General features: G+C 40.6%; 1 protein-coding gene and 1 pseudogene across 2 annotated transcripts in view; both read left to right on the top strand.

Annotated features, from left to right (window-relative positions):
• LMAN1 (lectin, mannose binding 1) overlaps positions 1-23,597 on the top strand; it is a 34,200-nt gene that overhangs the window by 2,587 nt on the left and 8,016 nt on the right. Inside the window, exons 2-11 of one of the 2 annotated variants that reach the window (XM_039230519.1) lie at positions 1,013-1,167; positions 1,253-1,360; positions 2,791-2,852; positions 3,967-4,066; positions 8,078-8,201; positions 10,085-10,143; positions 10,802-10,934; positions 12,569-12,762; positions 12,878-12,948; positions 22,751-22,904. In XM_039230519.1, the coding sequence (XP_039086450.1) occupies positions 1,013-1,167; positions 1,253-1,360; positions 2,791-2,852; positions 3,967-4,066; positions 8,078-8,201; positions 10,085-10,143; positions 10,802-10,934; positions 12,569-12,762; positions 12,878-12,948; positions 22,751-22,904 (1,160 nt within the window). The remainder of the gene's footprint in view (positions 1-1,012; positions 1,168-1,252; positions 1,361-2,790; positions 2,853-3,966; positions 4,067-8,077; positions 8,202-10,084; positions 10,144-10,801; positions 10,935-12,568; positions 12,763-12,877; positions 12,949-22,750; positions 22,905-23,597) is intronic. The other variant, XM_039230520.1, reaches the window with a different exon arrangement.
• LOC120230808 lies at positions 6,430-6,559 on the top strand (annotated as a pseudogene).

The following is a 23,597-nucleotide window of genomic DNA, read 5'->3' on the forward strand; positions in this document are numbered from 1 at the left end:
GTAGCTCAACTTGTCTTTTTGTCAGTTTCTCCTAACGTAAAGACGTAATACAGTTATTTCCAAGCATGGATGTCAGAACTGGCTAATATCTAAGACGGTGTGTTAGAATTGTTTGAACTTAGGCCCAATAGGTACTTTAATAATAATATCTAGTTCTATAACAGGACTAGCTAACATTTATTGAAATACTTCTATGCCTATGAAGTTGTTAGAGAAATGGAGTAACTTTCCTACAATCAAATAGCTAGTAAGTGGTGGCTGGGACTTGAGCCTAGCTTGGAGATGCAGACCACCATTTTGGGGATCATAATTTTCTTTGCGAATCTGCTGTTGCTAAAAACAAAACAAAACAAAACAAAACTGTTCATTGCCTTGAAAATCAGTTGACCCTCTCCCTAGAAGAATGTATATATGCACAGAATTTTGCATATAACTTTTGGGGTGTTTCTGGAAGTGATTGAGCCCAGCCCCTTCATTTTACAGGTGAACATACGGTGAACCCAAGACAGTAAGAGAATTATTTGCTCAGAGTCACACAGCTGAACTGAGACTAGGAATAAGTCTCTTGATTCCTAGTGGTATGTTCCTTTCACACTGTTTGAGCTTCCTAATATTTGTAAACTGGTAAAATACTTCGCAGTTTAAAAAAAATAGCATGGAAGTTTTTGAGGTACTTGAAAAAGAATATTATGGGAATCAAATAGAAGGTTTGCTTTTTAAGTCATAATTTCTCTCCTCCTGCCCCTTGAATTTTTAGTGTATGGTTGCAGCTTTAATTTTTTTTTTTTTGCAGAGGTATTTCACTGTTCAAAAGATGGCAGGAGAACTGTTAGAAGCCTCTAAAATTTTAAAGTTGAAAGTATCAACGTGTAATTTTTTTCCTAACAAAATTTTTGTGCAGGTTACTGAGTTAAAATCAGATCTTGATAGGTATATGGAACAGTTCGGTGATGGTTCATTGAGTTCGACCTAATTATAACTTAAAGCTTTTCTTCCCTGATTTTTGTTTTAGATGCTATTCCGAGTTCAGATCAAATTCGAATAGCGCCATCTTTAAAAAGCCAGAGAGGATCAGTGTGGACAAAGACAAAAGCGGCCTTTGAAAACTGGGAAGTTGAGGTGACATTTCGCGTGACTGGAAGAGGTCGAATTGGAGCTGACGGCCTGGTATGAGAATTTCTTTAGCTTAGAAAGTGTGTATCAACGCATTTGCCACTAGCCTCTAAATGCCTCCTGTTATTTATATCTACAGGCAGTTTGGTACACAGAAAATCAAGGCTTGGAGGGGCCTGTGTTTGGATCAGCTGATATGTGGAACGGTGTTGGAATATTTTTCGATTCTTTTGACAACGATGGGAAGGTATGCTTGTTGTCAGGACGGTTAGCTACGTGAGTGTACTTGCTAACAAAGGCTGTGAGAAATTAGTTTATTTAAGACTTTTGTCAGGTTAGTAGTAGAGAAATCTCTAAATTATAGTTTAAATTATGATGATTAGTCTTTATAGAGCCAGGAGTTTAGAAATGTAAAGCTGTGAGCTCATGATTTGTTGTACACCAACTAGAGGTATAATGGAGCTCTGACTCTGAGAACTTCGCAGTGACCTCCCTCCCCGGCCCCCTGTATGTGCTCAGTAATGCTGACGGATAAGCATGTATCATTGAGGTACAGGCCGTGAAACCAGTAGTGTTTAGAAGACTGTTACAGTTTGTTTTCAGGAAAATGTCCACGTGCGTTACTACTGCTAGCTCACATAGTAATACTTTTTCCTACTTCAGTCACTTTTTGATCAGTTTTTCCAGTGCTGTCTTTAGGAGGGCCTGAAACAGAACCAAATGTACTTGTGAATTGGAAACATTCACTTGTGTGTTAGCGGCCTTAAGATTCATGATCTTTGTTTCAGCTGGTAGTTTCTCTGCTGATTGTCAGAAGTCCTTATTAACACTTTAAAGGAGAACTTTATTTTATTTATTTATTTATTTTTTATTATTTTATTTATTTCTAGGAGAGAGAGAGAGACAGTGTGAGCAGGGGAGGGTCAGAGAGAGAGGGAGTCACAGACTGAAACAGGCTCCAGGCTCTGAGCTGGCAGTCAGCACAGAGCCCGACGTGGNTATTATTATATTAAACATATTAATATATAAAATTATTCCCAGAGGAAATAATTTAAATGTTAACTTTTTATATTTAATTAGTTTTGGTACTTTCTATTTCATTTTTTTTTAAATGTTTTATTTATTTCTAGGAGAGAGAGAGAGAGACAGCATGAGCAGGAGAGGGTCAGAGAGAGAGGGTCACAGACTGAAACAGGCTCCAGGCTCTGAGCTGGCAGTCAGCACAGAGCCCGACGTGGGGCTCGAACCCACGAACCGCGAGATCATGACCTAAGCGAAAGTCGCGGATGCTTAACCGACTAAGCCACCCAGGCGCCCCTAAAGGAGAACTTTAATAATAACTTCCTGAACACTGAGGCGTGTCAGTCCCCTAGTTAGTAACCCCCCTGGGTCGCAGTTGTCCCACGCTCACAGTGGCTCCTCACATCTGTGTTGTAGGTGATTTATTCACACAGGGCACATCATCAGTCTTTATTGAGGTATTAAGAGACCTTTTTTGAATGATTAAAAGAGTTTACTCATTTTTTTTCTAAATAAGGAGAAGTCTTTTCTATTAGTTATTTTACCATTCTGAGTCCTAGAATTTTAGAAATGTAAGAGGCCTTATAGTACTTCTAGAATAATCTAGAATTCTTTGACCAAAGGACTTTAAAACAAATGTGTTCTTTTTATTTTTAGAAAAATAATCCTGCTATAGTGATCATAGGCAACAATGGACAAATCCATTATGACCATCAAAAGTAAGTGTGTGCTTTATATCTTAATTTGATTTCAGCTCCTTTTTGAAAACTTTGGAAAATATACTGTTCAAATCTGAACATTTTCCATCCAAGTACTAACCAGGCCTGACCCTGCTTAGCTTCCGAGATCGGGTGCGTTTTGGGTGCTATGGCAGTAGACTGAGCATTTTCCGGATGAGATAAGATTATTCTTTTTCTTGATATATTTTGTAACTTGGTGGAAAGATCTTATTTTAATTTGCCTCTGTTTTAAACTTCATTCTGTGGACCACCTCAGATTTCAAACAAAAAAAAATGTGTTGTTTTATTCAATCTAAAGTTATATAATACGTTGAAAGGTTTATAAAATATTCCTAGTTCTCAGTAATGCAGTTAGTCATGTTTCTTTCAGCTTTATCTTTAAAAAGTAAAGTTCAGAGTCTTGACCGGACTAATGGCCAAGACATAAGGTAGCCAGTGCCACCTCATTCATCTTTTGTGTTGCTGTATTTAAAGATTCTTAGTAGGCTACAAAACTTGTAAGTGTTTAGTATATTTACACTGTGTGTGAATTATGTATGGACATTTTTTATTTTTGCATGTTTGTTGTGGGAAGGATGACCTGTGAGCCAGTCCGTAAACGATAAGAAAAATTACTTACCTGCACTTCTTTTACTGTGTCCTACCTTAGTGATTTCTAACCCTCCTGGCTCATCATGACCCCCTGTGGAGCGATTTAAAGTAGAGGGTGCCCAGGCCACTCCTTGGGAGTCTGCTTCAGGTCACTCCGAGGGGAATCTGGGAATTGGCAGTTTTAAAAGCTCCATGTGTATTAGATTGTGCCGTACAGGACTATGGCTCTAGTGTCACATAGGAAGGGGTGACTTTCCGCTTGATGTCAGCACTTGGAAACACTGGCTTCTGATGTTGTCCACAGTTCTGACAGGAATCACAGGAAAAAACTTGTGCCTTAACTTTGCGTCTTCTGAGTAAATAACTTCAGATATCCCAAGACTCTGCCATAACTTGATGTAACTTTATCTTTCGGGACAGCGATCATTTTAAATAGTGAGTTTTTAAATACTGGGAAGCTCTGTTATGGTTTTCATTTGTTTTCCCTTTCTTCATACCGTAGCGATGGTGCCAGTCAAGCTTTAGCAAGTTGCCAGAGGGACTTTCGTAATAAGCCCTATCCCGTCCGGGCAAAGATTACCTACTACCAGAAAACACTGACAGTAAGTAACGTGCTTAGAGATGATCAAATGGACAATATTCTCGCGTGACTTTTCATTTTGAATCTTTGGTAGAAATTAAAGGCCTGTGAATTTGGATATTGTTTACACACTGAGCATTACTGTGAGAGAGCAGAAGCGGCTGCAAAGCTTGGTGTGAGTGGTGACGTGTTGTACAGCCTTGCCCGTGGGTTTGCAGTTAGTCAGTATGTGTTTAAACATCCTACTTACTATGTCCCACACAGTGTATACGTATATATGCCAGCCAGCAAGATACAAAAATGAGGAAGATAAAGGCCATATTCTCCGAAGAGCCTGTAGTCCCCTGGAGTGGAAACACTTATGTAACATTGCGACGCTATTTGATTCGTGCTGCAACACGCATACCCTTAAGTAATCAAGGGGATAGAATCTTCCAGACTGCCAGGTGTGAGCCGGGAGGGTCAGGAACAGTTTCTCAGAGTTGAGCCGCACCCGAAAAGGGAAGTAGAAATTTCCTAAATGGGGTGCATATGCCAGGCAGAGAAAGCGGGCATAGGGACTCTTGAAAGATTTGGGAAAGGCATGTAGTTTGGCTGGAGGATAGAGGAGACCGTGGGAAGTGGGGTTGAAATGGTGGTGATAGCCAGGCCCCTTGCGGGCCTCAGGTAGTTTACCCTGTTAGGAACTGTTTAAAGTTCTGAGCAGGAAAGTGAAATCAGATTTGCAGTTTGGGAGGATGACTTAGGCAGCTGTGTTCTTACAACGGTGTCTGTGGAAGGAAACTCCAGCTCTTAAAGGGCCACTCCCTGTGCTCGGTACTTCACAGTTTCTCACTTATTTTCCAGCAGCCCTGTGGGGTGGGCATCCCCGTCTTGTACGCGGGGAGATTGAATATGGAAATGTTAAGTAGCTTCGTGTCCTACGCCGTAAGTAGCACAGCTGGGTGATTTGAACAGAGCGCTCCCTAAGCTGTAAGACTCCATCTAACTCCACCTGTGGTGTGAACCAAGGGAGAGGAAGGAAGAGAGGGGAAGTGATTAGGAGGGAGAGACTGCAGGACTTAATACTGGTTTGCTTGGGTGGGGGGAGGCTGTGCACAGCTGCGGAGTCAAAGCTAGTTCTTGGGTTTCTGGCCAGTTGTGCAACTAAGCATTTGTTTGTGTTTGAGTGAGGAGTGAAGACAGAGTGGTGGTGAGCATTCAACTGTAGACACATTGAGTCCAGGGTACCTCTTAAGTGCGTATATCTAGTTAGCAGTTCCACGATTACTAGTATTGTGAACTTTGCTTGATAAAGGTTTATCAATACCTGGTTATATAATACTTGTAAATAAAAAAAATCTTGTTTAAACTTTGCTCTCTCCCAAATTTTGCTCTTTCATGAGCTAGCCTTGCACAGGCTGTTCTTTAGAGAACTTTGTATTGGCTCAGTCTTAAATTCCAAACCAATTTAGAGATCTCAGAGTAGTTGAGGTGCCCGGTCTGTCATTATGGACTTGGACCTGAGTGCCACTATAACTGTTACACACCCGTTACAGTTTCATTAGGGTCATCAGTAAGCTGTGTCACCTTCATGTGGCAGAACCCAACCACCAACCACAGGGAGGGCAGGCACACACTTTAGTTCACAGATTGCCCTGGGGGGTGGGGGGGCTGCCTACACAACACAGTGCACCGAACCCATCGACAGTACCCAAAGTGTCCTCCCAGGAGGGTTCATGTTCAGAAGAGATCGGGCATGGCTGTGCATGTTAGCACATTAAAGACTTCTAGGAAGTCTTGAAATAAACTTTCATTAAACTCTACGTGCCTCAGAATTGCCTTTTCACCTCACATCTGCGAATGTCTGTAGAGCTAGTGCTGCGAAGAATACTTTCAAGAGAGACTTGCCAAGACACATGACTGACTGAACGGTTCTAGCCTTTATGTTTGCTCAGTCTCTTATCTCTTCCTGTAATGCACTCCCCACTTCTCTCTCTGTGGCAGAGTCCTGCTCAGTCTTGAACAGGCTAGGTCAGATCCCTGTTCCATTATTGGCAGAGAGATAATGATCTTTGTCTCCAAAACTCTGGGTTTTTTTCTCTAGTGCATGTTTGTCCTTTGAAATATGTTGCCTTGAATTACCAGTTAACTCTGGTTCGTATGTTTTTCTCATCAGTATGGTTGTAAACTTGTCAAGTACAGACATTATATCCTGTATCCTGTATAGTCCCTAATATCATGCTCATTGTAGTAACTCAAGAGATGTTTGTTGAATTGGTACTTATACATTTATCTTGGCCCAGTTGTTTGAACTTCAGATGGGAAAACAGAGTAAGGGGAGTAAGAAACACTATTAGAAGAAGAACATAGTCACAACAAGTGATTTTTAAACACAGCCAGTGCAGCTTTGCACTGTGGCAGGATCGTAGCCAGTGAGGTTTATCTGAGGTGCGATTACTGCTAATTGAAAACTAAATACTGCTAGTGTAGTTAACAGTGGGTTGAAATGGTAAGTGAAGAAAGCATACATATGGTACCTGTATAGTCCTGGACCCATCGTTCTTCCAGACTTCTAGTACAGTGAATATATTTTTCTCTCTCTCTCTCTCTTTTTTTAAAGAAATAGTACTAGACAGTAGAGACTCCTGTTGGATTTTCAGTTTGTTGAGGTTTAAGGGAAAAATACCAAACAGTCGAACATATTTAGGGTTAGAATTAGAATGTGATTAACTTAACACCTTTTGTTTTTTATCTCTCAAAGACAAATGTCTTACCTGATTCTTGATTCCGATTTAAAAAACTGTAGAGGTCTTACCTGATTCTTGATTCCGATTTAAAAAACTGTAGAGGAGAACTGTTTGTAAATGGTGGAAACTGAAATAGGAGCATACTGATCAGAGGGAACAGAATATAAATATTAGTCAACTAAATGGCAGGTGGTTCTAAAAAATTGGTAGGCGTTCACATGGTTCCACTCTATATGATACAGGATTTGCCCTTTGTATTGACGACTGTCTTCCTTTCTTAGTGAAAGATTGCCACATCCCTCTGCCTCCTCCCTCCACTCTCAGCCCCTCTGACGTTGGGTTGCTGGGAGTGAAAGGCTTGGCCACTGCTTGATTGGGATCAGATCAGTATCTGTGTGTCTCCTGGGTTCTTTGCTTTCTTGGGATTCCAAGATTCTTTTAAGACATTTTGGGTTATTACTTCCAAAATACATTCTGCACAGGGACACCTGAGTGACTCAGTTGGTTAAGCATCCAGCTCTTGATTTCTGCTCAGGTCATGGTCTCACTGTCTGTGGGTTCAAGCCCCACGCTGGACTCTGTGCTGACAGCATGGAGCCTGCTTGGGATTGTCTCCACACCCCGCCCCTCCCCCACTTTCATTCATTCTCTCTCTTTCTCTTTCAAAAATAAATAAACTTTTAAAAATACATTCTCCCGAATAGAAACTGAGGCCTCCTTTCAGTATTTCCGTTTTATGCCTGGCCTTTTTGTTAATACGGCTTCTGTCACTTGTCTCTCTGCTGACTTACGACTGTCCAGCCACATCCCCTGCCCCAATTTAATGAAGAGAAGCTCATGACTTGCTAAGTTAATCTATTTAATTCTCAGTCAGCTGTAGTAGAAATTGTAAATTCATCCTGTTCGTTTTGGCTGTCCCTGGGTGTTCAGAATAACTCTGATCCCTCTTCTGTACAAACCATTCAAAGAAAGTAGTCATGGTTCCCGAAGTCTTTGATTTTAGAAAGATTTTCGTGGAATGTTACCGACAAGTTCTCTTTAAGCCTTTGACACATAGTAGGGTTAAAATATTTAAAGTGAAGTACCTTGTATGATGAAACCAAATAAGTAAGGTTGGTTAATGGACAGGGGATTACCCTTTTTAATTTTTTTTTTTTTACCCTTTTTAATAATGAGAGAAAACTGATACCTTTTTGACAGTGGGCTCTTAGACCAAATATAAAGATCAGTTAGTCATAAATTGGCTATTTGAAATTCATTTTACAGTGCCTGTTATGAAAGCTACAGCTGTAGTCTCTTTTTAGGTAATGATCAACAATGGCTTCACACCAGATAAAAATGATTATGAATTTTGTGCCAAAGTGGAAAATATGGTTATCCCTCCTCAAGGACATTTTGGAATATCTGCTGCAACTGGAGGGCTTGCAGGTAAATCTTGCCGTCTTTTAACGTTAAAAGTTTGCGAATTGAGTGCCCTTGGGGATAGTGTGTTGTCGAGACATGTAGACTTGTTTACTGTCTGCCTTTTAAGACTGGCTGTGACCTTTCCATGGACCGCGGGGCCTGTCCTCTGGTATCTTGGCTTCTTGGATGTGCCACTCTTTCCACTCCTGTGCTCGAAGCGCATGGCTGCCTGGGCTGCATCCAGTTACGTGCATGGCCCATCCGCTTGGGTGCTGCTGTATACTGAAGGAGATGTACTCAAAGTCAGGGCTGTAAAGGGGTCATTGCCAAGTGGTTTAGGATCCTGAAAGCTGTCTCAGCATATTTAAGTGAATTTGGTAGCCTGAGGAAATATTGGGGACTCAAGTGTCAACAAGATACATTTACCATTTTTACTGTTGTTTCCCCTACATTCGGTGACAAATGAACTTCTTATTGGACGTCAGTACCATCTTGGGTTCACATGGTACATTGTTAACTTTTTATTATTTTCAGGTATGTGATTGTTCTTTCCTCATCACAGGGAAGAGAGAGCAGATAGATTATATCTACCCTATTTTTAGTTAAGTTTGCCAAAGCTTAGCTTAAAGGATGTTATAAATATTACACGGCCGGTAATGGCCAGACCCAGGCAAGGCCTGGTTTGGATTTCTGACTTGCGGGTCCAGTGCTGTATCACACAGTACAGCCTCTCCCAAAGTTACATAACTTAACCATAGTGTTATAATGTTCTCTTTAATCTGGCTGCCTAACTCCATCTCCATAATACTGGCAGAAAGCATAGAGATTGCCAGTTGAAATTAATTGCTCTTACTTTGTGGACATGACTGGTATCCTAGCCAGGATTGGTAATTTAGGTCAGCGTTATGAGGTATGATCTGCTAAGTCCCCATTTTCAGCTTAAACAGCCTGAAATTGATTTGATTTTTAAAATATGATTTTAGATAAAGTAAAATTGTTAATATCTGCCATGTGAGGGAAACAAGTATGAATGATATTTAGATAGAATGATGATATTCTCTAAATTGGAAAGCTCTGAGATTAAAAGATGCTATTATAGTAATACCAGGACAACAGGGATAAGTCAGGGCTATCCCAGCAGGCCAGGACAAAGCAATGTCAAGTTCATAACAAGAAAGTAAGACACGAAGTGGTAAGTACTATAAGAAAGGTTCAGAGACAGGTATGGGATTACATGAAGGACAGAATTTTGTATCATTTGGCTGGGGCACAGCCCATGAAGGAGATTTGTGGGAAAATATGGGAGCATCTTGGTGCCAGTTTTAAGAGTTTGGGCTTGTTTTGACCTTTCGTTTGTTTGTTCATTCCCTTATCCCTTATTTATTATTATCCTTTATCCCCTTATTTTATTTTTTTAATGTTTATTTTTATTTTTGAGAGAAAGAGGCAGAGTCTGAGTATAGGAGAGGCAGAGAGAGAAGGAGACACAGAATCCCAAGCAGGCTGCAGGCTTCAGGCTGTCAGCACAGAGCTCAATGCAGGGCCCGAACTCATGAACCATGAGATCATGGTCTGAGCTGAAGTTGGACACTTTAACCGACTGAGCCACCCAGGCACCCATATCTCCTTGTATTAAACATGTGTTATTTATTAAGCAGGGTTAGATGTTCTGGTTTAGAATAAAAGAACGTGAATTTTAGTTTATTTCTGATGTAAATGTTTTTGGTGAATTTTTATCTCTAAGCTCATAGAGCATCATTCCCTTTACTAGATTAGAGCGGATATTTGTTATTTTTCATATAAATTATTTTTAAAGCAACAGATCTCTCTACAGTAATTACACAATCATAAAAATAATCTATTATGGAACTTTTTCAGTTTTGTTTTTGTTTTCTTTTAATTTGTAGATGACCATGATGTCCTTTCTTTTCTGACTTTCCAATTGACCGAGCCGGGGAAAGAGCCGGTAAGTATAATCTTTTCAATGTATTCTTTTTTTTTTCTGAGAAAGATAGAGAGAGACAGCATGAGCAGGGGAGGGTTAGAGAGACGGGGACACACAGAATCTGAAGCAGGCTCCAGGCTCTGACCTGTCAGCACAGGCCCGACACAGGGCTCCAACCCACGAACTGTGAGATCATGACCTGAGCCGAAGTCAGACGCTTAACCAGCTGAGCCACCCAGGTGCCCCAGTATAATCTTTTCAAAAAGTTTATTTTTGCTTTGTCGGTAGCTCCTTGTAGGTGAAAACTTGGGAAGCCCAGCTTAGGTTTGGGTCTTGTTCCTGCCTGTTATCGCTGTATGACCTTATTAACATTACTCAACTTCCATTACCACCCCGTTTCCTCCTGGTTAAATGGAGACATTTGTGCTGTTGTGAGCATTAAATCAGACCGTGCACTGCTAGCAGGCACGCAGTAAATGGTAGTGCCCAGCATTATTGTTCTGTTGTGAGTTTTCGTAGCGAGAGTCATTTGGCTATGATATAAATAAGAAAATGACATTTTTATGTGAACCTTTCAACTAGTGGTGGGATAGTTAAAATGAAGGGGAGAAAAGTATATTGAGGTTTATTATTTTCTTACCCTTTTAATTTTTTTTAATGATTCTAAATTCCGAAAAAGCCTACACCAGATAAAGAAATTTCAGAAAAAGAAAAAGAAAAGTATCAAGAGGAATTTGAGCACTTTCAACAAGAATTGGATAAAAAAAAGGAGGAATTCCAGAAGGGCCACCCGGACCTTCAGGGGCATCCTGGTGAGTCGGAGGAGGCTGTGCTCAGACCGCACGGAGCTGGCGGCGCCTGCATCCATCTCATCGTCCAGCTCTCGCCTTGCACGTCCCAGTAGTTTCCGGGGGCAGCATACGAGTAGATGTGCCGTCACAAGGCGTGGAGGTTGATGCTCCTCCCCCAGTAGGAGAGTGTGGCTTAGGAGAGCGCGCAGTGAGATGCCGGGGGTGCCCATCCACCGGAGGGCAGGCTCTGTGAGCACAGGGATTCTGTTTGTGTGTTTACTGCTCTGCCCCCTAAACCTAAAAAAAAAAAAAAAAAGCCCCATTGCTGAGCTAGTTGTTGAGACTCAGTAAATATTTATGGAATGAAATCACCTAAGGTTTATGCCTTTCCTTTTTGAGTGGCACACGTTACCTTATTACAGAAATACTACGGGAAAAATGTCAGGAGGCTTGCGGAAGTAAAGTGAAGTGATTCCCTGGCTCTCCTTCCCTTTTACTGCTCGACAGAACTCTGGACCTTGAATTTTGCAAATTTTAAAACAATTAGTCTAAGCCAGCGTAAGTAAGAACTTAAGTGTGCTAGCTGTCCAAAATTAAACATGACAGGTCCAAATAGCGTGGCTTTATATTATCTGCTAATTTTTATTTGGATTGTTCCCACCAGCACGGATGATCAAAGCTGTATAATAAAGCTCACAGCTAGCTTTTGTACCCCAGGTAGTATGTGATTCTCTAAATGATCAATGATGTGAATCAGACTTCATGCAGCTAAAAATGAAAGATAAATTTAATTCTTTTCTTGGATTTGTTTTAAATACCACCTGTGGTTTGTGAGTATGTCCTTTTGTAAAAAGTGTTCGAATGAAAAAATCTTATTTTCAGCATAGTCAGGTATAAAAGGAAAATCCACTGTTCTCAACTCCATTTTTTAATTTATTATGTAAGTAATTTAAAAATAAATTTAATACACAGATTTTAAGAGTGTAGTGTGATGAAATTCGACAAATATGCATACACACGTAACCGACACTCAAATCAGCACATAGAATATTTTTATCTCCCTGAGAAGTTTGCTCATGCCTCTCTCAAGCCAGCCCCCACTCCACAGAGGCCACCGCTGTTCTAGTTCCTAGTAACATAGATTAGTTTTACCCTTTCGTTATGTAGAATTATACAGTATATTTGAAAGATTTACTTTTAGGTGGAAAAAAAAATTCAGAACTAATTTATAGTAGTATTCAACCAGCAGAGATGGCAAAAAACAAATAGTAATTTTGTCATGATTGAATTGATGATCTGTAGGTTTACTGTTGGGGAGGTCATACCACTGGAGTAGAACACAGTGGTGATGTCCTAATTTTATATATTTTTTTATTACTATTATTTATTTTAGAGAGAGAGATGAGAGTAGGGGAGACGGGTAGAGAGAGAGAATCTCAGCTTCCATGCTCCGTGCAGAGCCTGACATGGGGCTTAATCCCACGACGCTGGGATCATGCAATGCCTGAGCCTAAATCATGAGTCGGACGCTCAACCAACTGAACTACCCAGGCGCCCCTAATTTTACTATATATTGATACTTTAGGTACGGTATTTCAAAAACTATATGTGTTGGTGAGTTTAATAATATTTTTAATTTGCCATTTCCATTTCAGCAGATGAAATATTTGAGAGTGTAGGAGATCGTGAGCTGAGACAAATCTTTGAAGGACAGAATCGTATCCATCTTGAGATCAAACAGCTGAACCGACAGTTAGATATGATTCTTGATGAACAGAGACGATATGTCTCTTCCTTGACGGAGGAGGTCTCTAAAAGAGGAGTCGGAATCCCAGGACAGCATGGACAGGTAAGCTTTCCAGATACATGTATGGGCCCTAGGCAGCCTCTGATGGAGAAGTAAAAACGAAAGGCTGCTGTGCAGTATGTTTGTACAGAATCGGATTCTTTTGTTTCCCCTCCAGATCACTCAGCAAGAGCTGGATACTGTGGTGAACTCTCAGCAAGAGATTCTGAGACAAGTAAATGAAGTGAAGTAAGTCCACAAAAGCAATGCCTGAGTGTTAAGTGATAAATTTATCCAAAATTCATAACATTGTTCTGTATATATGCAAGCGCATGATTATTGTAAGGATTCTGCATGAGGATAAGAATCGTGTTCTAAATTGTTTTTTCCTTGATTCATTTTATAAATAGGGGAATGTAAAGTACAGTAACTTCGATATTTAAAAACTACCAGCACCGCTAAATTGTCAAATTGTTCTAAGCCAGAAAAGGAAAAATGCTTTAGCGTCTTGTAAGAAAATATGTTTGTCACAGCTCCTTGACAGCCAGGGCTATTCATACATTTCTAAAATAAAAAGAACATATGTAATATATAAAAGTTCTACAGAAAGGTACTAGAAGAGTAAACATGTATAGCATCGTAGGGCTACAGTGCAGGCATACCTGACGCAGTAACTTTTTGATGGAATAAAGCCATTTGGAAGGAAGCATGCTATATGTGACCATATCTCTTTCATTACATCTTGGACCTTAAGAGTGACTGGACGCAGAGTTGGGGCAGAGTGGAGGTATTGTGTCTGGAGAACTTTGATAAGTTTCTAAAAAGTATTCACTTATGCAGGTAATTAATAGCTTTTGATGCCTAGAAATAGCCGAAATGTTCCGTTCCATAAGCTAGCCCTTTAGAGCACTCCCCCAGCGAATGCAGCCCTTGACAAACAAGAATGTTGAGGTGAGTTCTTTAGCGCTGGAAAATTAAACAGTATTGGGTTAAACAGGAGGTGATAATATCTACAGCTAGAGATTAAAGGCAACCCAATTTAAAACTGCAAATTTGTACTTCATTCCCTTGTACGATTAGGCATTTAAGAAAAATCTTTAAGTTGCGAACTCATGACTAGAATATTTATCACCCTAAATGAATAGTTAAAGTCTTTTAGAAATAGATTGGATCATGTAACGTTATTTTTAAAAGTCTTTATTTTGATACAATTTTAGACTTTGAACATTGCAAAAATAGTATCATTTCCATATATCCTTCACCCACCTTCCCCTGATGTTTACACCTTACATAACCATAGCACAGTTGTCTGAACCAAGAAATTAGCATTGGTACAGCACTGTTAACTAAAATAATGATTTTATTCAAATTTCGCCCATTCTCCATGAATGCCTTTTTTTTTTTTTTCTGGTCCAGGGTCCTACCCAGCAACGCACATTACATTTAGTTATTTCTCTTGAGACTTCTGCAGTCTGAAGTAGTTCACCTTCCCGTGTCTTTCATGACCAGTTTCTGCATTCAGCAGTTATTTATTTGGTCTACTGTCTCTCAGTTTGGGTTTGTCTGGTGTTTACTCATGATTGGATGGTGGTTCTGCAGTTTTGAGAAGAATACAACATCGTATCATGTTCGTGAAGTTGGTGTGTCTTATTGCTGTTGCTGTGATCACTTGGTTCTGGTGGTTATTTCTTGCTTTCTCTACTTTCAAGTTACTATTTTTCCCTTGGTGATTAATTATATTTTGGAAAAGATACTTTGAGACAATGTAAATATGTAATATCCTGTTTTAGTTTAAACTTTTACTTGCTAGTTGTAGCATCCATTGATGTCTTGCCTGAAACAAGAATGAGATGTCTCCCAAATGCTAATTGTTTTCCTGTTTTCACCATTCCTTCCCATGTATTTTTGGGAATTCTGTAAGGACCAGCTCTCTATTCTCCTCCATTTATTTATTCAATCAATTATTTATGCCAGATGGACTCATGGACATTCTGTGGATTATGATCCAATACTAGCATTATTTGTTGCTCAAATTGTTCAACTTTGATAACTCAGAACTCCTTCAGGTTGACTTCTGTGTTCTTTCAACAAGCCCCATCCTTTTTTTTAAAGCATTTCTTTACTTTCTGGTAAGCTATACTGTGTTTCAGGCTCATCTTGTGTTTTCTCTGTCCCAGCTCTAGAATCCACCACTTCTTCAATGAGCCCTGGTTCCTTTTATTGGAGAAAGGTATTCAGAAACCCTAGATCTGGGCACTAGGTGTGCTTATTACCTCTGTGCTGCTACTGCTTCTGGGCCATCTCAGTGGACAGAGCTGCGGATTATGTGAATGTTTAATAATCCACATGCTACGTGTATCTTTATTTTTGTACCTATCACTCTACATTTGTATTTAAAAGAAAACCCTGAGATTATCCACACACTTTGGATTCTTGTTGGACCAGGCTGGACTGAATAGGACAGAGTTGATTTTTACCTCGTCCTTTCCTTATTTGAAAATCCTTTCTCCAAGCTGGAGAAACCTGGTTCTTCTTATCTCTGACGTATTTACTTATTTTAGTGTGCACATAATATACGCATAAAATGGTTTCAAACTGTTAACTTCTGTCACTGAGAGAGACATTTACTGATGGATTTATGTAAATTTCCTTTTGCCTCTAGCCTTACGTTTGTAATGCAGACCCTATTTTCCAGACAGTTACTGAGTTCAATTCTCCTCTGCCCCACTCTCTTCAGTGTGGTTGCGATACGCAGTTAGCATATAGTTAGATTTCTTTGTTAGTGTTTGTATTCTTCCCACATCCTGGTTGATTTTCATTGTGTGTATTTTGGGTATATGAAGGGTATGTAAATACTATGTTCTGTGAGGTTCTAAGAGTAGAAATGTATGTGTTCACTGAAGTATCACTCCCTCTTCACCACTGTCACCCCATTCCCACCTGTCCCCTTCTTTCCAGCCTTTTCCCACCCACCAGATTGGGAACCTGTTGGTAACCTGTCCCATTAGTTTCTAGTTTGTTCGTCCTGTATTTCTTCTGCACGTGTGTATTTTCTTAGCTCCCCTACTTTCTTATGTGAATGGTAGCATATTCTAGATACTCTTTTGTGCTTTGCTTGTTTCCCTTAACAGTAGTACTTGAACATCTGAAGATTCAGTTAGTGGTCAGTAAATCCTAGTAAGTATTATCCGTGAAGGACATATTTAGGGCAGTTAGCAACCCTTGTAAACTCTCACTCACCAGTTGACAACAAATGGCACGCATACCATAAGTTAGTGTAAAACCTGAACTTGAGTTTCTAAATTTGTCCTCTACAGTTTCTTTCCTTCTGGATTAAGCTTCAGGAAAAAAAATGTAAAGAGACAGGAAATGCTAGCATCTTATGGAAAGGGTGAGCTGTGTCATTAGGGAGTTTCATATCCTTTGAGAGAATTACAGATTTTTTTGAGCAGAAGCATGCAGTACAGTCCCCTTCAATTTACAGAAAAAGAAAAAAAAGGCCCTGAATGATAGGAGGTCACAATATGGAAACAGTCAGAACTGGTTTCCTTATCTCCTTACTCTGAAGTGCTATTTCTAGCATTCTGGAAAGCCTTGCCATTTGTTATTTTCACGTTAGAAATTTTCAAACACACAGAGAAGTTGAGCATAAAAGCCTTCCGTTGTATCCCCATGCCCCCAGGCTCAACAGTTATTAACAGCTGGTTGTTGTCAGCCTGAGCCCTTCATCATGCATTCCCCTCATCGGCTTTGCCGCATTTTAGTGGCAGTGGTGGCTGCAGCCTAAATCCCTCATTTCCTTAGAGGTCGTTGGAAGGTGGCACTGTCTCCTCAGGTTCCCAGTCTGGTTAAAAGGATTTCTCCCATCACTTGTTTGTTATCCTGAAATACTCCAAGAAAAGCAGAATAAGTACTTCACTCTTTTTTCCTTACCATTTTTCAAAATCATGAGTTGGCGCCCTGGCAACCTGCCGGGCTAAATTATGAGGTCGTGAGCAGTGGTTTTTTTTTTTTCCTTTCAACACCTGGATTTTAACATATTTTGCCATTATGATTCATTAGTCTTTACAATTGATATTCAAAGGGTCTCATCTTTGGTCACTAGCAACCCCAGTCAGCTCCCGTGTCCTTTTGACATAACCCCAGAACTCAGTAGTCTTTGATAGCTTCTTTTCTTTAAGATGTAAGACTTTCCACGTTTCAGAGCACCTGGCTGGCTCTGTCCGTAGAGCTTGTGACTCTTGATCTCAGGGTCATGGGCTCAAGCCTCCCATTGGGCATGGAGCCTACTTTAAAAAAATAAATAAAAAAGACTTTCCAGATTTCTCTTGTACATTTCCATCCCACATGTGACAAAAGGCATTTTTCTTTGGATCCCTTGTCTTTTTAAAAGTTTATTTAGTGAAAGAAAATGCTCACATGAGCAGGGGAGGGGCGGAGAGAGCATCCCAAGCAGGCTCTGCACTGTCCGGGCTTGAACTCACAAACTGTGAGATCATGACCTGAGCTGAAATCAAGAGTTGGATGCTTAACTGACTGAGCTACCCAGGAGCCCTTGGATCCCTTGTCTTTTAATGGGACATAGTGTGTATTATATAGACAGTCTAGTGTTTATTGCTACTGGGTTGTCATTGCTTCTAGGCCTTTTTTTTTTTTTTTTTTTTTTTTTTTTTTTTTTTTTTTTTTTTTTTTTTTTTTTTTTTTTTTTTTTTTTTTTTTTTTTTTTTTTAGTGGTAAAGTCTACCCTCAAAGTGGGACTCAAACTCACAGCTCAGGTATCAAGAGTCACATGCTTTACTGACTGAGCCAGCCAGGTGCCCCACTTCTAGACCTTTTCAGTGAACAGAATTACAAATGTTTTTCAAGCTCTACCATTTGTGTGTGTTGGTTTGCGTCATTTGTTAATTAGTTATATTTTTTAAATGTTTAATTCAAAATATAAATGCTCTTTTCAGTGAGTAGGCAATGTTGAACATTTCATGTTTACTTTTACCTAGTTTATTGAGTCCCTTTTACATTTTAGGTACTGTGCTAGGCTTTTTTTTTTTTTTTTTTTTTTTGAGAAAGAGTGAGCACAAGCAGGGGAAGGGCAGAAAAAGATGGAGAGAAAGGATCCCAAGCAGATCCTATACTGTCAATGCGGAGCCCTACATGGGACATGAACTCGTCAACAATGGGATGGTGACCTGAGCCGAGATCAGGAGTCAGATGGTTAACTGACTGAGCCACCCAGGCGCCCCTTGTATAAATATTCTCACATATTCTCTGGGACCTTGCTCTTAATTACCCTTTTCTATACCTTCAACCTGTCCCTGTAATACAATACTTAATGGTGCTTAGCAACCTTTATTCATTCCTGATCATCACATTATCTCACTCAGGATACTCACCCTCTCCTCAGGCCTGTAACCCAGGCGCCCCCCCGCCCCGCTCTCCTTTGCTTCCTCTAGTCTTTTTCTCTGCTCCACCCCTGACACACAGGGTAGTCCAAGCCCTTCCTTAGCTCTGGGTCCCCTTCTCTCTGCCACTGCTGACCCTTGTTCCGTCAGTGATCCTCTGTGTCTTCTACCTTTAACTTTTCCTCAGTGCTACTGCTTCCATTTATAAAAGCGTTTGCTTTTCCAGTATTTAAAACTAATGAAAATAAAACAAATCTTTAATTGACTTTTTTAACTGATGCTTCTCTTTTTGCTTCCCTTTTATCCAAGTTTCTAAAAGAGTAGACCAAACTACCTATCATCACTTCCAAACCACAGTAGTTTGCCCCGGTAGTTTGCCATCAGACCACTCCTGATCACCTTCTGTCCCCGAGAAGGGCTTCCTGTGGCAGCCGGGACTCGCCCACCCCTTTCATCGGACATGTTTCAAGACTTCCCGTGTAGCACCTACTCTCTGGCCCCTCTGCTAGTTCAGCCTTCTTCACTTGCAGCTCCTCCTTACACCATCCCTCAAAGGCTGTTTTTCTCTAGGGTTCTCCAGCCCTCTCTCACGTCAGGGACGTGACCTGTCCCCTCCCTCCACCAGGCCCACCTCCACGGAACCCTCCTTATCCTCCAGCACTCCACTCTCAGGGCCCCGCGGAGACGAACGCCCCTTCTTCATGGAGCTCTGAGCTCTATACACACCTCCATCACGTTGCCCTCCGGCCAGACCGCCAGTGTCAGCAGGGCAGGAACTCCACTTCTCTCTCCATTTCTGTCCCTAAAAGTTGCCTGGCTCATCACACGTGCTGAATCTGTGTTAGCACAGTCAACAGGCGAATGAATGAATGACTGGATGGGAACACGTTAAGTGACTCAGTTTTCGTATATTAAAAAGAAAAGACGTCTACGTGTAAGCAAGTGCGTGCTCCTGGGAAGCAGTATTCTTAAATGCAGATACGGAAGGAAGTTCTGTATTTTGGGATACTTTGTGCTTGCTACGTATTTAGGTATATTAACATACAATCCTTAATTTGGGTTTTAGTGGAAGAGCTTAGACTCACAGGAGTTTTCTCAAGCATGTGTGTCATTAAGAAATTTTAATCAACACATGACATTCATTCAGAAAGCACTTGAGAAATTATTTTATAGCAAGTTTTAAAGTCTTCATTGTTCATATGACTCGAACGTAATGTTTGGAGATCAATTATACTTAACATTCAGCCTGACATACTGTTATTTCTAAGTAATTCTGAGATTTGAGTTCCTCTTTTTTGTTTTCTTCCAGCAAAGCTTTTTATTTTTATTTTTTTTTATGTTTTTATACTTTACATGTGTATTCCTCTATTTATTAAATTTTTTTATTTCTCCAAAGTTTTATTTAAATTCTAATGTTGGTTTCAAGAGTAGAATTTAGTGATTCATCACTTACATGTAACACCCAGTGCTCATCACACCCAGTGCCCTCCTTAGTACCCATCTAGCCCATCCGCCCCTCACCCCCCTTCCTGTAACCCTCAGTTCGTTCTCCATGGTTCAGTTTCTTATGATTTGCTGTCTTCTCCTTTTTTCCCTCCCTTCCCTGTTTTGTTTCTTAATTCCACATAGGAGTGAAATTACATGGTATTTGTCTTTCTCTGACTTACTGCATTTAGCATAATACTTTATCTCCGTCCACATCATTGCAAATGGCAAGATTTCATTCTTTTTTATGGCTGAATACTACTCCAGTGTGTGTGTGTGTGTGTCTGTGTCTGTGTCTGTATACACATACACATATATATACATAAACCCCACATCTTCTTTACCCATTCATCATTCCATGGATATTTAGGCTCTTTCCATAACGTGGCTATTGCCAATAATGCTGCTATAAAAATCAGGGTACATGTATTCCTTTAAATCAGTATGTTAATATCCTTTGGGCAAATACCTAGTAGTACAATCGCTAGGTCATTGGGTAGTTTTAATATTAAGTTCTTATGGAACCTCTATTCTGTTTTCCAGAGTGGCTGTACCAGTTTACATTTACATCCCCACCAGCAGCATAAGAGGGTTCCCCTTTCTCCACATCCTCACCATCTGTTGTTTCCTGTGTTGTTAATTTTAGCCACTCTGACAGGTGTGAGGTGATATCTCATTGTGGTTTTGATTGGTATTTCCATGACGATGAGTGGTGTTGGGCATCTTCTCATGAGTGTGTTAGCCATCTCCATGTCTTCTTTGGAAGAGTGCCTGGTCATGTCTGCTCCCCATTTTTTAACTGGAAAAGCTTTTAGTTTTTAAACTATATTTTACTGCAGGGAAAGATAACTTATTTATTCATTTATCCAAATTAAACTATAACTGTCAAAGGCATTGTCAGGAAACCAGAGACATGCCCCCTATTCTGGGGGATCACATGCTCAATGAGGAAGATAATCCACTAGGATTAGGAAGGAGGATGAAAAGTGTGTGTGTGTGTGTGTGTGTGTGTGTGTGTGTGTGTGTGTGTGTGTTTAGGGTATGTTTGCATTTGGCACTGAAGGCTCATGGGAAGGAGAATATAGAGGAAGGCAGCCATCTGAACTAGCCTTCCCATTTGAGGATATTGCTCTTGGAGGGAGGGGTCAGAACTAACAAACGCATCATGGACCAGAGGCTTAAAGTGAAAGATATCTTCAGGGAACAACAGGAGCCTAGACATAAAATAGAGCATTAGGAGACAGAGTTAGAAAGATGAGCTACAAAGAGGTCATGGAGACCTTTAAGGATTTTTAAAGACTGTGGTCGTTTTCAAACGTAACACAGAAGTAGAGAGATTAGCGTAGTGAAGCCCTGCGTATCCATCCTCTTGCCCACCCAGTCTTACTTCATCTACCACGCCAAAACCCCCTTGACTTGGGGAGATATCATAATACAAATGTTAATGACATAAACTACTTGGCATCTATAGAGCTTTTTAAGTAAAATAACCTGACATTTTCAAGTGACTTGAAATTCATAAATTTTCCTCTCTTAGTTAATAGTTTTGTTATATTTCTTCCATTATTAAAAAAAGAAAAACAACACTTTGTAGTCTGTTACTATGATGTTCAAACTCATAACCAAAGGTCACACTCAGTGTTCGAACTCTATCTTACATTTACTAGTGGAGGCACATCTTACTGGGAGATTGTATTTGATGTCATTGTGTCAAGTAAAACATTCTGTAAGGTAAAAATTACTCTTCCTAGGGGCGCCTGGGTGGCTCAGTCGGCTAAACGTCCGACTTCAGTTCAGGTCATGATCTCACGGTTCATGTGTTCGAGCCCCATGTCGGGCTCTGTACTGACAGCTAGCTCAGAGCCTGGAGCCTGCTTCCGATTCTGTATCTCCCTCTCTCTCTAGCCCCCCCCCTCCCCCCCGCTAACACTATCTCTATTTCTCTCTCAAAAATAAAGCATTAAAAAAAATTTTTTTTTAAATTACTCTTCCTAAAGACACTATGTCAGAGACTGCCACACTGGTATGCCAGACAGCTAGCTCCCCCTTCATATTTGAAATGGGTGCTGCTTTAGTTGGGTTCTAGTTGAAGTCCTAGGTTTGTATAAAGTGCTGGAAAATGGAACTGCATGGAGAAAGAGGTAGAAGTACCTTTGTCTTAGGGGTCCCTAAGGCGACCCCCCAGCTGTGATTTCCTAGAAGTGCTCACGGTTGTGACTTACTATAATGAGAGGATATAAAATAAAATCAGCCAGGATGGGAGGCGTATGCCTGGCGTGGAGCCCAGGAGAAGCCAGGTGTCTGCCCCAGTAGAGTCGCATGAGCAGTGCCCAAGGAGCTCACCCAGGCCTCAGTGTCAAGGATTTAGGGGTTACCACCCGTGTAACTGACCTTACCCCTCAGTCTCCAGTCCCCCTAGAGGTCAAACTGATACCTCAGCCTAGGGCCCCCTGCAAACAAAAACATAAATCACATTGTTAGCATAAACCATCAGGCATGGCCCAAGGCCCCAGGTAGACAAGGGTACCCATATTAGGTAACATATTTTAAGGGCCAGTCCTAAAAACCTTTGGAACGTGCAGAGTTTGTGCAGCCCAGGCCTGATAACTTAATCCTTTATTGCACAACATTAAACCCTTGGATTTAAGTCCATTCAGAGGATCACCTGTCACTGGGGCTCAGTCAGTTAAGCATCTGACTCACTGATTTCAGCTCAGGTCATGATGTCATGGTTCATGCAATCGAGCCCCGCATCGGGCTCTGCACTGACAGTGCGGAGCCTGCTTGGGATTCTCTCCCTCCCTCGTTCTCTGCTCCTCCCCCTGTTCACACACTCTCTCAAAATCAATAAACATTTTAAGAAAAAAGAGTATCACCTATTATGTTATTCAGTATCAATTTATGATATTGGTTTAAACACAAATTATTTAGCAGTATTCCCTGTGTGGCTAATTTTAGATGATCTGTGTAGTAAATGAAGGGCATAATGTTAAGTTGTAGTTTTGTAAATTTTCCAATCTTGAAGATAGCTCAGTAATTCTAAATACTGATTTAAAAAAAAAAATCTACCATATTAGGCTTAGGAATATATTTAACCACTCGAAATATGTGACCAAAAAAATCATTTTTCTAGCAGTTTCCTTGTCTAAAGGGATTTTCTGTTTCAGGAATTCCATGAGTGACACCGTCAGACTGGTCAGTGGCCTGCAGCATCCCGGATCTGTGGGGGGAGTTTATGAGTCCACCCAGCACTTCAACGACATCAAAGAGCACCTTCACATAGTAAAGCGGGACATCGATAACTTAGTGCAGCGAAGTATGGTAAGCTCTTTTCCATTTACTTTTATAATTGTTACCCTTCCTTAGCTAGAAAAGGAAGAACACATACTCTTTTTTATTTAATTTTTTTATAAAGTTTTTTTTAAACATTTATTTTTGAGAGACAGAGACAGAGCACAAGCAGGGGAGGGGCAGAGAGAGAGAGGGAGACACAGAATCCGAAGCAGGCTCCAGGCTCCGAGCTGTCAGCACGGGGCCTGACACGGGGCTCAAACCCATGGATGGTGAGATCATGAAGTCGGACGCTTAACCAACTGAGCCACCCAGGCGCCCCAGGAAGAATACATATTCTATTGAAAATATTTTAACTTTTTAATTAATACTAAAGTTCATTTTTAATATTCAAGGTGAAATTATTCCATATGATGCAAATGTCTATATGTCCCATGCTCCCATACCCTATTGAGTAGAATGTTTTAAAAAATACTTGCTATTCCTATCATTGGAGCCGTCACAATTTCTGACTTTTTTTCTAGATTCTTTCTGCAAGAAAGTTCTTATTTTCAGCAATCATATCAGATAAACAGCTTTAAAAAGGCGACTGTCTCTTGACCCTTCTCTGAGACAGACGGCTGCTGGGCGGCCCCCGTGTCTCACCATGGGCTGTGAGGAAGCGCAGGCCTGGACTGGCTGGTGGCCTTTCTTTCAGCCACACTCTTCTTTTGTCCAGCAGCT

This window comes from Hyaena hyaena, unplaced genomic scaffold, assembly GCF_003009895.1.
Source record: "Hyaena hyaena isolate Hyena2069 unplaced genomic scaffold, ASM300989v1 scaffold_47, whole genome shotgun sequence".
In the NCBI taxonomy this organism is placed as follows: Eukaryota; Metazoa; Chordata; class Mammalia; order Carnivora; family Hyaenidae; genus Hyaena; species Hyaena hyaena.